This window comes from Fulmarus glacialis, unplaced genomic scaffold (genome assembly GCF_000690835.1).
Source record: "Fulmarus glacialis isolate BGI_N327 unplaced genomic scaffold, ASM69083v1 scaffold22124, whole genome shotgun sequence".
NCBI lineage: Eukaryota > Metazoa > Chordata > Aves > Procellariiformes > Procellariidae > Fulmarus > Fulmarus glacialis.
This window is the reverse complement of record NW_009206422.1, coordinates 1-15592: the sequence shown is the minus strand read 5'-3', so window position 1 is coordinate 15592 and position 15592 is coordinate 1. Positions and strand designations below refer to the sequence as shown.

Sequence of the window (15592 nt, the reverse complement as noted above, 5' to 3'; positions counted from 1 at the left end):
TTTTATGTTGGCATACTACTGGGCCTATGCACAGAGTCAGAGGTGGGACAGCCAAACATGGCATCATTCACAAATGAGCCATGCCACCAGGCCAAAGGGAAGTAAGAAGGATACACGAAAAGTAGTACCACCCATGAAGATTTCAGGCATGTGTACATTGCGTTCCCCACCCACCAGCCAAGTGAAAACCTTGCTGGAAGCATTCAAACTGCCCAACCATTTTCCCTTTTATTAAGCTTATTCAACAACAAAAAGGCTAAAGCACCTGTTACAATTCTTCAATCCAGTGCACCCATTACTATTTTTTTAATGAACATATTTTGACTTGCAAAGCAAAAGTGGCTTTGAGAAAAGAAAAGGGTAATGCACATAGTGAATGGATGTGGAAACCTAACACAATTGGTAATTGATCTTGGATCAGGAAACAGCTTTCTGTTCTTGGCGCTCTTCCCACAACTGAAGCTCCAACATGCTACAACTGCACAATGGAATAAACACTAGTACCAATGAAAACAAATGACGGTAGCTACTACTTACCATATACAAATCCTCGTTGATGCCTAGATATTTCCCATTACCACAACCAACATCCGCCACTATTGACCCTTTTGGTAGTGACCTGAGAAACTCTACAATTCGGGGCCATGGGCTATGCCTGGTACTGCTGAAGTGTGTGGCAATCTCTTCGTACACCTTGTGCACATATTCTTGCTCCAGCCTTGAGGCCTCCATCTCACTGTGGGGAAATGAAGGTGGTACCTGTCTTTGCTGTCCTTTCTGGCTGTCACAGACAGATGGGTAAACTAGATATAGCAACAGATACACAAAAAATAAAATTTTTTAAAGTCTTTTTTTTTAAAGTTGGTTGAACTTATTTAGCAAAATAAAATTAAAAGTGAAATACTAAAATGCAAAAAAATGCTTCATTCCTCCTTTACCTTTTAAAAACTGAAATGCAGGTCAAACTGCAGAAGTGTTTGATGACCTTAAAACAAGCAACCCGCCCACATGTACCAGAGGCCATTTGCAGTGATCATTCATCCTGCTGTGTTAACGAGGTTTATGTTTTCAAAACTGAGACAATGCCCCTAATATCAAAGATCATGACATCATTGCAATTCAGCCTCTGAAATTCTGTTCTGAGGGCACAAATGGACTTCAATTCCATGTAATTGTTGAGCCACCTATCTATTATTATCTGTCCTGCCCTAAGGCACTTACATGGCTCTATCACTACTGATCTGACTGCTTCTTCTCTAATGCACTTATTTTCACAAAATTACAGTCCCCTTCAAACAAAAGACAACAAAAACTGATGGGAACCTGAAGAATAATAGCTACTTCTATTCTGGTACATTATTCCAGCGCTTGAGGTCCCAATGAAATGCCAGATTCCAGATTTACTTGCCTGGCTCTAGAGCAAGCCAAATGCCTTCCTGCATAGAGAAACTACAGCAGCCAAATGGATGCAACCAATTCAAGCCATGCAGTATGCCTAACCCTGAGCCATTCAGAAATGGCTACCAGGACTGCCAAAACTACTCAAAGGGATAAACCAGTTTGCTCAAAAAAAATGCTTACATGTTGGTAATAAATAACAATTTTGACCTGAAGATCATCTCAAGACACTTACTGCAATTGCAAGGGCTTCTCCTCACTTTCCTGAATGTAAATGATGTCCTTGTTTCTCTTCGATTTAGTGTTAAATCTCCAACATCAGCAGTGATTGTTCCAACTTTCTGCCCAAGCTCAGATGCTTGAATGACATCATATTTTCGGGGTGTAATCCTAAAACAAAGTAACAAAAAATAAAAGAATAATTTGCATCAGAAAAAAACAATCCATCTTTATAAGGAGGCACTTCTTAACTACTGTGACAAGTGTGATTACAACATGCTATTTAACGTACTGCTGCTTCTCAGTTTTCAACTCAATCAATTCAGAAAAAAAAAAAAAAGAGGTGCTGACATATAAACTAATGACGTTAATTAAAGTGTTATTTAATTGCAAGTAATTACATTTCCTTTTCCTCCCTCCCTTTCCTTCTGTAAAGTTTGATTGTTTATTTTTCTAGGACTTTATCTGGGATATATTTGTCAAAGCTAAAATACACTAGTGAAAATGGTGGCTATGGGCATAAAAGCATAGCTGAGCGCTACATTAGCAGATCGAAGTTTCTTGTTACAAACGGGCCTCTCCAAAGAATTCTGGTTTGCAACAGAATTGCTTTTCCATTTATTGACAACAGAAGATGCAAAGAAGTAGCACTTGGGAGATTTGCTAAAATGCCTAAAGGGGAAACTCTGCTATAGATGTTCTTTCTTGACCAAAATCTATCTATCAATCAAGCAAACTGGGAGCATTGCTTCTTAAGCTACTTCTGGATTTGGCACTGATCTTAATGGAAAACAAAAACATTTTTGCAAGGGCAAAATTCATAAAATGAAAGTGATTTGGAACCTTTTGGGGTGACAAAAGTTTCAAGTATTTTTATGAAGAGATTTACATTACAAAAAAGTACCAAACCAAGAATTTTTAATAGCTCTACAAATGGATCTCTCACAAAGTTGAGAAGAGGAAAATGACAAAGTAAAATGTGGAACACAACATGAGAGAAGAGAAACAGCTGCACCCACGTGTGGTTTCCCATCACTTGCACATGGGAAAAAGTAGATACTCTTGCAACAAAATGGAAACTCTTCAGGGAAATAGCTTAGCACTTCAAAACTGTTACTGTCACACTGAAACGCTTCCTGAACTTAGTCATCAAGGAGATTAATGCAGAAATTTCATCGGGGGGGGGGGGGGGGGCGGATCATCTCTAACAAATTGGCCTCTCAGTGAAGCCCCTTCAGAGCTGCTGACTTCAAAGTACTTGATTCCCAGCAGGACAAATTGTCAGTATAAAACTGACTTCCATATTGGTTAGCTGAGTTCAACTCTCACAGGTTGAGCCAAAAGGGGGAGAAAGTCTCTTACATCTTTTCATAATGCAGAACATTCAGTCTCATCTCAAATTTCTTTGGAACTTCTTTGCAGGTCACATGAAACTGTTGACCAGTGCCTGTACTTCACCAAGAAGAACGATCCGAATGCCAAGAAGGCAGCCTGCAGCCTGATCAGCATTCCCATGCTTCGCTGTATTCCATCTTTCCTGCCGCAGGCAGGGAAGCTGATCTCTAATCGAATCACACAGAAAAAGAGAGCAGGTCCTTTCTGTCTGGCAATCAGGAAGCAGTACATTGATGCCATCTACATGTTGCAAAAAGGAGACACGGAGCAGCCCCAAGAATGCAAATCTCCCAAAGGTAGCCATGGAAAGGATGGGATCTAATAAAGAACTGTCTTGTTCATGGCAGATAATGAAGCTATAATGAAATAATCAGCGGAGGACGCCCAAGACTCCCTGGACAGGAGAACTTCAAATCCCGAGTTTGCAGATTTTCTTTTGTACCTGCAGCAATAAGCTAAGCATAGCAGCTAATATTTTCAGAAATAAGTCTTCTTTTTCAAGGTTAGTTTCAACTAATTTCCTTTTGCCTATACTACAAGCAAGAACTCTAGACAAAGCCTGGGTTAAAAACAGGCTTCCCAATACCAAAAATAAAATGCTGCACATCGTCTTGCTTGGCACAGAGTTATTTTACTATTGCAGTGTCAGGAATTGTGTTTTGCCAGGTTACCCAACCAAAAAAGAACCTCATCAGAAAAAACATCACAAATGAACCTCATCAGAAAAGCCGTAATTTTACTTTCACCTATGAGACAAAAAGAGCACATATCTTTTGCTCTATTTGATGACACTGTATAGCTTATTTCTTAACCATATGTTTCTCTTTGAGAGAGAAGAGAACAAAAAACATTTTCCTGTGCACTTTGTTAACAGGGTCAAAATGAAGTCTCTCATTCCCCTGGCATTCAAATATACACATTGAAAACATTTCCAGAATAATTCCAAAATTGAACCATTTGCTCTCCAATTTTACTTCTGAGGAGTAGATAAAAGGCATCACAAATGATCTTAAATACATCCTGACGTTATGTATGCAAGTGAATTAACTACACTTGCTCGCTGGATGATTAATCTTGTTGATTACAATAGTATGCTTCACCAGCATGATGGAAAGCTTATTCCAGTTGAGTATCTTGACCCACTACTGCTTTTAAAAATATAAGGAAAAACTATTTTTAGGAAAGGCGGACAAGCACTGGGACAGGAATAACTTATACATGAGTAGAAAGATCTGGGATCTTCATTTTAAATATAGCTTATGTCATCGGTTCTCAAAAGACAACCATCACTTGAAGGTACAAGTGAGTTAAGTAATAATCTCATTCCAGTTCTTAGTAGGCATGTACACTACCTGAACTGCAATGCCTGCTGGCAAGTACTGCAAGTGCCCTGCGTGCATCCTTCCCCCTCCTGGGAGTTTTGCTGCCCAGGGCCAGCTTGGAAAGAGCAGAGCTGGTGACCTTGGAGAAAGCTGTCATGAAGACAGCCAGAAGCCTCAGCAAGGGCCACCCCTCCTTCCCCTGGGAGCTGCTTTTAAGCAGAGGCTGTCCCACTGGGCCTTGCCCCAGCTACAGCCCCAGATGCATCCCCAGCTGTGTCTGTGCATGGACACTGCTCCACTGCTCTGGGCCTTAACCCCCAGACTGACATCCCAATCTGGCCTCAGCCCAGTCCCATGGAGCTGCCCGATGCCCGGGCTTGGGGGCTGCCCCCCAGCTCCCCAGGCCAGCAACATCACTGACATGGAAACTGCACTATGTTCTCAGAGTTGTAGATAAACTTTCCAAAAGACAACTGACAGTATTTGACAGGACAGAATAAAAAGCTTATAATGCTGGTATCAGTGTTCAGTCTTGTATACCAAAAAACAAAGGACTTCACTGCCCTGGGCTTCTATAACGATGCACGTCAGGAGTATCAGCTTCTTTTTACAACTATTTAATTTAATGAGGGAATATACAGGTGGTATAAGCACTCTATAAAAATGAACAATGTAAAGGTCATTGGGGAGTTCATATTCACCCTTCTTCATAATACAAATTAACCAGCAAAATTAAAAGGCAGAAAATCTTCTGCGAATAAAAGGATTTGATGTTTAATTTACACAAAATGTAACTAGTGTCTTCAACTGACTGCTGTAACTGCTTGGGTCAGACAAAGGAAGAAGCATTTACCATTGGCATTTCTGTCCAATATGAGGGTTTCCACATTCTCCTGAACTGCACTACTGTCACCCTCAGAGCTCGCCAAGATTTTAGCCTTTTCGCCAACTTCAGCACTCCTATTGTAAGTATCTCCCAGTGGTACATGATTTAAAAAGCATGTATTTAAACTCTACAATAAGCAAAGCCTCAAGATATATTTCAAGAAATCTCTTTTCCAGGATCCCAAACCTACTCAGTACAATGCAGCCTTATCAGTAGTGCATCCCTAAAGCAGCTTGGAAGAGCTCAGGAAGACCCCACTTTGTCACCCTCATGCCCTCTGTGCAGGGGAAGTCACTCTCTTAAATCAGCCCTTCTCTAAAGCCTTTGGCATATGTAATCCAATGGGAAAAGCTGTGGGCTGAAAAGAGAGAAAGGAAATGGTGAAGCTAATTGCACTACAATCAATTCTTTGCCAGCTCAGAGTCATTGAGGACTTTCACACCGCCAATGTAAGTGAGAGTGATTTCTGAGCGAAACTTCAATCGTGGTTAAACCACGACACAGCAGCAGGAAACTGTAGCTCAGGGACTGGCAATTAGCTTCCTAAAATCCCCATTTTTTTCAGTTTAACCTGAGCAGCATCTAGGCAGAGGAGTGAATTTGTGTATTAATTATAATACTTGTTTTCTTTCAAGCAATTTTAAATATAGAATGTCATTAATAAAGCAAACAAACAACATACATTATTCTTCTATTATCAGCAATGCAGGAACTCTTACACATACCCATGGGTCCACAGGTATCTGGATTCTCCAGCCATCACCAATAAACTGCATCGGGGCAGCATAATTGCCACTGTATGGCCATCAGGGTGTTTGAAATCCATCACAATCTAAAAAGAAACAAAACCAGCCACCACAAATGAGCATGACAGCTTCATATACATGCCAGGCATTCTTAAGTCCTAGCTTGCTTTGCCTCTTCAATGTGTTCATCAGAATATTGCCACAAAACAGCTAAGTATTTCCTAGGGATGCAAAAGCCTCTAGGTTTCTGTCCTTAAGATCTCTGCCTTTCAGCACTGTGTTCAAAAATCTGAGGCAGTCACAAATATACGTGTGTATACAGATAATTAAAATACTAAAAATACACACCGTTTAATCTCCATGTGTACCTGTGAGGTAGGAAAGGATTACTACCCCTCAACTGCATAAGAGGAAGACAGGGCTCCTTTGCTGTAACTCAGGCATCTGAAAGTTAGGTTCCTGAGCTAAGGCAGTCAGCTACTGGTTTTTTGTGAAGTCTATGCAGAGAGAGACATGTATCCCCACAGAGTGATTCATCCTAGTCTAAAATGTAGAACTAAGTGATGTGGAATGACCCTATGCCCTCTGAAAATGCCTATCCGTTCACAGCAGATCGAGCTGAGACAATTAACTCATAGTAGTTACATAGAGTAGATACATAACATTTAGATAACCAGTATTAGGTGAGAGAAATAATTTCCAACCTGCCCACATTCTTGGAGGTTTGCAGCACAAGCAGCACATGCAGTCTCCCAAGATCCTGACTAACATGCGAACTACCAGACCATCCTTTTATTATTTGCCACCTGGTTTCTAGCCATGGCAATATACTGAGGTAACGCTTTCAGCTTTATTCCAATTTCACAGCCCAGATGGCAGTGCTACATTTTGCTTCTGCTTGGGCTAGGAATGTTATCCTTTTACATTTCCCAAATGAGAGAAACTCTTGCTGTGGAAAATAAGGAGCAGGTCATTTAAGCAAGCAAAATGAGTTACAGAAGACTTACCAAAAAAGAAAAGTGGTCAAAAACTATTCAAGTCAGCGGTTCCAGCTACACTGGAGAATTAGCACCATGAAAATGCTGCCACCTGATTTGTAACCTACTAAATATGCAAATTAAAAGCAGACTTACTACAGTATGCCAGATCGAAACAAATTAAGCTGTTCTGCTTCTGCATACAGACACATTTAACAAAGAGAAAACAGTGGTGCAATGATCAGTAAATCAGCACAAAAAAAAATGCCAAGACAGAGACTGAATAAGCAAGACTTCTAAACACTACAAATTACCACTTAACAACATTTACTATTTAATGTTGTGCACACTAGAGCACAATGTAAATGCACAATGGCATTTACATTTTTAGGAAAAAAATTATTTGCACTGTAGTACCACCCACATAGAGTGACACAGCTTCTCCTGTTGAGCTATCTAAATTTAAGGCAAGAAATGACGAGGGTGACAAACAGTGGGGCTGAAAGGGGAAGATAGATACGGGGGAACAGGAATAAAGCCTACCTATAAGCTCTGATTAATGATTATGAAACACTTCAATAGCTACACAAATAGATGAATGGCAGCCAGTTGCTAATATACTCCTTCACTTGCACTAAGCAATTTCTTCTAGGTATCCTCAAAGAAGCATGGGGTGAAGGAGAAAACACAGTGGCTTCACAGATCTGATGGGGAGGTTGTCCCATAAAGCACGACTAGGTGCAAGCCTCTGTAAAAAGATGTAGCTATGCGGCAAGGCAGAAAAACCAGAGGATGACTAATCAGGACCAGCAAGTAAGGAAAGGAAAAGCATGAAAAGAAAAGAAGTGGGGAGGGAAGTGGTTGGACGAAATGAGTGAGATGGTATCTCAGTCTGTTTGTTGCCTCTCTGGCTCACTGCTGTTGGGGGACAGGTGTGAGGGGACAAGACAGAGACTGGGTTCTTCAGAAATATCGCAGAATAAACTGAACGAGAGACTGTCCAGATTCTTTCCTGGAGGCTCAGTTACCCCACTGTCCCTCTTTCTGAGTCAGTAGTAGCTACAAAACCCTATTCTTGCAGATGATGTTCAAGAACAGCACTTTCTCCAAGAGTCAATGATTGCCAGTTCTATGGGGTCTCCTACACTTCCAGTTCTGATCTCCCTCCAGGCCCTGGAAGAGGACCTCACTCCCTTTCACTCCTCTGCGCACCAGGCTGGGGGACTCTATATGAAGCAGTGGGAAACGGTTCCACCAGCTCCCTGACTTCTCCACTGCTTTACCTCATGCATCGCCAGTTCCTTTTCCCGCACCAACTCCATGGCCCCTCAGAGTCTCTTAGCAGAAGATGTTCCTCAAACCCTGTCCTGTTAACAACTGCGCATCCAAAATAGCAGAGATTCAGAGTACTTTATAACAGATAGCACGTTGGGAACAAGAGGCCACAAAACTGTCCCTGGTAGCTGGATTTTCAGGCAGAAGTGGCAGGAAAATAGAAGACAGTAGAAGAGGAGAGCATGATCTCCTGGATGAATTTCAGCTATGCCAAGTCAACAAGAAATATGTGAAACAAATTTCTGATCGTGCAGAATTTGAGGCTGAAAAGCAGGACCTATTGTACGTAACACCTGGCACAGGATAGACACTAGTCCTCACCAGCACAGGATCCCAGCTCTGTCCCTGTTCCCTACTTTTCCATGGAGGAAAAGCTTCTGTATTATCATCTCACACTGTGTGGCTGCTCCCCTTCTAAATGAATTTCATCCTTATGATAAGCAGTGATGATTTGGGGAGGAAAATATAAATAAAGGATTAATTTACATGCAAATGGGCAATGACATTGAGTAATTAGCAGTAATTGGAAGAGTCAAAAATCCAAATCCAAAACTGACTTTTAATTACGAAGCAGACAGAGATTCTCAGCTAGAATGTCTTAAAGTTTTGCACTTTTTCTATTAACAACAAATTTGACATTCAGACAGAGAATCAAATTTAAGGAACCCATTGTGAACATCTGAAGAAAATTAGTGCAATTCCTATGCTTCATTCCTTTATCTAGAATAACTTTACCTGAACACTTAAAAAAACCCGAAGCAACAGTATTTCTTCTTTTCTTTGTCTACAGTACAGTAAAGAACATTTAACCCAGAAGGGTTTTTGAAGAACTCTGGTCTTATCTCTGAAAAGTCTATTACTGACTGAAGTAGATACCATTCCTACACTCCTATATGTGTCTTTATCCTGGCAGAACATTCTAAATTGTCACTGTCACACACACACGCACACAAAAGATTAACACATTTGATCCTCTTTTTAATTTACTAAGGACTCACAATCAATAAACCAACTCTGCTACTGCTGAATCAATCTGCTTCATGACAGCTTTGCTCCGCAGGAGCTATTTCCAATTACTATTTTCGTTTTTACCTATTTTCTTTCTTCTCTTAGGTGGCAGAGTCAATAAAGATCAAATTTCCAGCTAGCCCATGGTGCATCATCCAGGGATTACATTCAAAAATAAAAATAGTGGATGCTTCGATCTTATACAACTTTTACCTTCTTTCTTTGTACTATCGAAAAAGTGTGTTTCTATATATACAGCAAAAAACTTGAAAGAAACAAACAGCTAATAATACCTACTTGTGGATTTAAATATCTTGTCATGATGCCAGGTCATTTAAGAGAGAGTGCTCATGACAAGGGAGCACATGAAGCAGTAAACAGTTTTCAAGGATGGCTAAACATCAAAGCAAAGTGACACCCACATCATGAACATTGTTCCTGTGGCATAAAATACAGCAAAATGCAAAAACCAGAAAAGAATCCAGCTTAAAAGAAAAAGGGAAGAAAGCATGGGGTTTTTAACTCCTGAGGGAATGAGAAGTCTGCACCGCCTTCCAGTGCAGTGGTACTGCACTACATGAAAGAGCAGCAGGATGGAGGTGAATGACTGGTCTATCAAATAAGTAATGATCCAAAGACAAAACAGAAATAATGCAACGGGACTATAAGGACGTCGTCGATAAGGATTTCACGGCTACAGCATGGAATGACAACACTGTTTTTTCTAAGCTTTGTCTCCAAGGCAATTTGTATTTGATGTTAATAGACTACCTTAGACGAAACATAATCTAAAGCTAAAAAAAGTACAATGTGGAATGCTTCTCAAATCTCTGACGTTATTTACTGAATTTTCAGATAGCAAAGACACATTATCAGCCTACATAGCAGTTTCCCACATGTAAAACAGATGAAAAAGAATGTCTACTTCAAAGACAGCTGAGAGGTTTAAAGCCCACACATGGAGCTTGAACAACACAGTGGGGCTCTATGCAGAGACAAGAGCCTGCTGGCTTACAGAGGACTGAGGCAATCAATTAGTAATACACAGTGCCTTTCACTGCAAAAACCATGCTAAATTCCAAAATTTGGAATTCAGAAAAATGCTGAATTTTAAGGGGAAAAAGAATGGGATTATCTTTTTCGAATAATTCACATCATAGGAAATTTATCTTATGTAACCTATGCTGATGTTTACATCCTATATCATGGTCTCTAGCCATACTTCAGAAAATTAGTGCAACGTTGACAATCATGATGATGAAAAATTTCAGTACTGCCTACCACAAAGATCTCTCAACACATGCATAGGCCTCCCCCATATCAGATTTACACCAAAGCATACCACCTCCTTGCTAAGCCTGCTTATCTACTTAGATAATGATGATGATGCTAGTCAGATGCTTAATACACTTACTAGGTTTTTTTTCTTCAAAAATTGTGTTCAATTTTCCATCCACGCAATGCATTACTATTTTCCTGAATTTTCTGTGTCATTTTAAGTATCTATATATTTCTTCCTCTTAATTGAAGTCTAGCATATGAATGTTTAAAAACTATTTCAATATACGGACAGTACTTCATTCTTTTCTCTCTGAGGTCTCACCTTGTTAGGATTTTCTTGACAACCCCGAGGAGGAGAGTGTATCCGCTGAACAGCATATCAGTATCTCTCCTAGCTCTTACGTATGTAATTGACTCCATGACACAAATTCTCTTGTTGTCTGTACTCTGTTTACAAAATTCAGGTAGTGCGCAAGAAGATGAAAACTACTGCAATTTCCACGCTAACTCCTGTTGGATGGAAGAGCTTCCAATCCTCTGCAGGGCTTGTCACAGCTAGCTGGAATATACACCACTCACTTTTGTACCTGGGGATGCATCTCTTGAGGTTCACCAACTCCAAGTTATTAGAAGTGTTTCAACCAGTACAACACCAACCAGGAGAGCTGAGCTATGCCATTAACTCCTTTACTGTGCCTCATCACTATCATTGCCATTGAAGAATAACTGCAGTGCTGAAATTTAGCCACTCCGGGTACACCTACATTTCTAAACAAAAGATGATACAAAATGTTAATAAACACCTACAAATTTCAAAAGAGCCTTCATAACTAATCCCCCAAAGCTCTAATCCCACAGTGTGCAGAGTTATGTGCACACCACCTCTTCAGAGGCCACATGGGCCCCCAGCACTCACCCCGCTCCTGGCAATGGGGGCTCCCCTACTCGCACACCCCTCCTGTGAGATGAGGGTACTCCCCCCACACACACCAGTGACAAAGGTCCCCCGGTCTCACACACAGGCACCCCAGTGTGTGTCTCCACTGCAGCACCCCGTGCTGTCACCCCACTAGCTGGATGCCGGCTCCTCGTGGTGTCCATCGGGGCAGCTGTTCTGCCCAGCCTCAGCAGAGGTTGGGATGCTGGTGGTACTTCTGGCAGCGTCACACCAAGTTTTGACTGCTGCTGTTGCCGCTCCAAGGTCTCTCCCTGCTGCTACAAATTTTTATGCCTCACTCATACGTCTTCGCAGGCTGACTCTTCTTTGTTTCAAAAGCCTCCTTGCAAATGCAGAGTTACTGTTTAATCTTGCTGATTGAACAGCCAGACTAAAAGAAGAACACAACAAACCTAATCCATTAAAGACTACCCATCAAATATGCCAGTTCCTAATAACTCTAAAAATATCAAGTTTCTTTTGTATGTCAGGACATTATCTGTGGCCTTTCCACCTTCCAAGATCATTACATGTGTTAAAACTCAATGCTGAATATTAGACTCGTACATAAAAGACTTTCAATCCCTACAGTAAAAGGCAATAGTTGCATTACCACTGCTTCCCTCTCTCTGTCACCACAGGTACAAATTTCTCCTTTCTGGAAAACACTATCTAACCTCAGCATATGACCTCGATGCCCTTTTGTGAATCCAGAGACAAAGACTCAAGCAAGTTCCCAACAACATCCAATTTATTCAACTTTGCTAACATTCCATTTTCATCCTTTAATAAATAGCCTCCCTAGCTCTTAGCTTAAACTCTTTTAGGACACAGAAAGCAAGAGGCTAATGCTGTTAGTCTTCATTTAATTTCTTTTATTGACTTAGCCTTCTCTGCAGTATTTTCCATTCTTTCAGTCATATGTCTTCCCTCACATCCGTGGGTGCTACTACACTGACATACAGGCAATTGCATCCACCTACACCAGGGCAGAATGTGCCCCAAATGTATGAAATCACTCGTTTTCCTTTCAAAAGGAAAGGACATCTCCAAGATTTTGTATCACTTGCTCTCTAATGGAGTACAGTTCAATGGAAGAGCACAAGAGGACTCTTCTACATCCTGATCCTAGGGGTCTCCAGAGGGCTCAATCTGTTCAAGATATAATGCCCAGATGTCACAAGAAAGCAGTTCTGCATCCTCAAATACATCTCCTCAGACTTGCGACTTGCACTTAATGTATTACTCTCTGTTCTGAAAGCAAATAATCCTTATTTACATGTTTAATGCTGTACCAAATGTCTACCAAGAAACCACTGTACAAGTCCTTACAATACAGATGCAGCTGTTCTGTAATGAATACAACTTTATACGCAAGCATGACGACATTTACAGGAGTCTGGTGTGCACATCTGTGTACGTGGTGCTGTGGCATACCTGTAATTCTTTCACACGTTAAAAACTTGCAAGTGCTCAAGAGATTTTCAGTATCTAAGTAGAAAAGGAAACACTTCAGGGTTCAAAAAGAGCATATCACCTTTTTAAATCACTGATAATTTACGAATATCTGTGGAAACACACTATAATCAGCGATTTCCATGTTACCGAGTGCAAATACATGTAGCAGGACTCTCTTTACCCATAATTTTATTCCCATGCCACCCTACCCGTACATTTATCATCCTGTCATTGAACGCTATAACCTTTAATTGCAAGTTTTCTACAACAGAAGCTGTGTAAGGGATTGTGAATAGGGTCTCCACATAACATAAATAGTAATTGAAACAGGACAAACTAGGCCTTGGCTGAGTAATACTGCCAAACGGGGAGTAAGAAAAATCTACAGTTTCCTTCCAAGAAAGAGGACCTGAAATACTTACATTCAGGGTGGTACACTCATACCACCTACCAGCATGCCACCGCTGTTGTATAATAGTCCAAGTCCTTACAAGTTCAGGGTATTTCAAGGCATGGGTGAAGCAGGCTGCATGTTCATCATCCTGTACAGTGGAAAACCGTCTTCCCTCACCTCCACAAACACCTTTCTGCACTATTATCACCATAATCTTGCCCCCTATGTACTGAGAAAGAAGTATGGAAATAGTCCAGTGCTGAATATCTGTAATTCAAAAGGACGAAACGATGAGTTTACTTAGCCTGAGTTTGAAACAAAGGTCAGCTAGCCCTTCTCACAACTCCACCTAATAACTGTCCCAGACACATTACAATAACAGAGAATTGTCAGAATACAAGATATGCAAACTGTGCCTTCCCAAACTAATTCTTGCATCATACCTCACAAGAGCTGACAAGGCACAGTTTTTAATCTATTGCTATAGAAACTACCATATGGCCTGTTTCTTAATCCTCTACATCTTCACTGTAAAAGAGAAATCTACTGAGGAACAAAGATCTGGGCATGAATTTACAGAAATGACTTAAAGACATAAAGAAAAATAATTTCTTAGCAGTCAAAAGCATGTAACTCTCTCTCAAAAAAAAAAAAAAAGAAATAATGAAAGCCATCTTCTTGGTTAATGATGTCTCCTAGGGCCATAAAGTATAATTCAAAACATATCAAGACACAGAAGGATTTCTTTAAAATCATTTGAAGAAAACTGCTTTATCAATTCACACAATTGCTATGTTTCACCCCACGGAAGTACCACACATCTGAAATACACATATTATTTCAAAGCAGGTAAAACAATCAAAAAGGAAAAACACATTTTGATGTTTGGATAGGCAGTATTCCAACACTGCTGATTTCCATCAGAAGCAACATCATCTCTTTCTTCTCTCATTCCCTTCATCTGCTTCACTGGCCCAATGAGTGTCCCCACGTAATGCAGCCAAAACTTATACAAAAGGGCTCTACCAGGGCCTCAGCATCTGGCCCTGAATTTACAATGGTTTGCATGAACGTGCACTGCAGAGAGATGTACATAGTAACAGAGGAAGAAGAGGAGGAACAATAACACCTCACAAGGAACTGTGAAGTGTCCAGTTTTCCCTGCTTTCAGCTGCACCATCAACCTTGGCTCCTTCCGGCCATTATTCTGCTGCCCCAGCAAACAGACCAGAGCTTCACCTGCATTACCCCTGCACTGCACCAAGAGGCTGCCTGCCTACTTTCTTCTCCGGTAAGAGCACACACCTCTCCCTTCCTTGATTCAGAATCTTTCTGTCAAGTGTATCAGCATCACAGGTTTGACAGCTCTGGCTCCAGCACGCTTTTAACCACTCTAAATTGCCAGTTCCTCAATGAGAATTTCCAGAGTCAACTCTACTGAAACAAGAGCGCTGTGGAGAAACTCCTCCTGAAACATTCAACATATCTGGAAAGAAAAACAGAAACAGCACATTGCAGAATGCATGGTTTAGTGGGCATGGTGGTGTTGGGTTGAGAGTTGGACTTGATGATCTTAGAGGTCTTTTCCAACCTTAATGATTCTATGATGCTATGATTCTATGATTATAAAAGTCCAGTTCAAAGCCAAGAGAGACAATACACCACAGCAGGAGCTTAACTTGTTAAGCTTGTTTCTTTGCTTATAGACTACTTGTGATTATTATTATTGACTGACTACTTGTCATTTTTACCTGAAATTTGCTACAGTCTTAAAATAGGCTCCTACGATAATAGGGATGACATCACAGGCTAATGAAATTAGATTTCTTTATTGAATTCCAGAACTGCAGTATGGCTGAAATGTAACAGCTAAAGGTAACGACTTTTTAATGCCCCAGAGTTCAGCCTGTTTACTGTTAATTTGTGGCAGACACCAGGATTCCATTTCATGCATTAAGTACTGATCTTCTAAAAATAACATGGGGAATAGAAATAACTTCCACTGATAAACCTCACGCAGAATTTAAAAATTCTTTTCAAAAAATAAAGAAATCTGTAACTACTCAAACAACAACACAAAGGTTTCTATAAAAAAAACTGAATTATATCTCAAGAATGACAAACCAAAACCTGACTCAAAAATAATTTCATCTGTAAAAATATTAATTGAAATGTGAAATTAAATGCTCTGTTAGTTTTCTTCTTCAGTGAAGTAGAATCATAGAATCATAGAATC

At 40.4% G+C, this 15592-nt stretch overlaps 1 protein-coding gene across 1 annotated transcript; it reads right to left on the bottom strand.

The window, feature by feature from the left end:
• Positions 1–537: 537 nt before the first annotated feature.
• LOC104075299 (alkylated DNA repair protein alkB homolog 8-like) lies at positions 538–8715 on the bottom strand (the record flags this gene model as incomplete). Its single annotated transcript, XM_009575747.1, has 4 exons — positions 8600–8715; positions 5946–6052; positions 1634–1788; positions 538–803 (listed from the first exon to the last, which is right to left on the bottom strand). Coding segments are annotated over exons 2-4 (522 nt in total), but the record flags the coding sequence as incomplete, so codon positions are not given.
• Positions 8716–15592: the final 6877 nt, after the last annotated feature.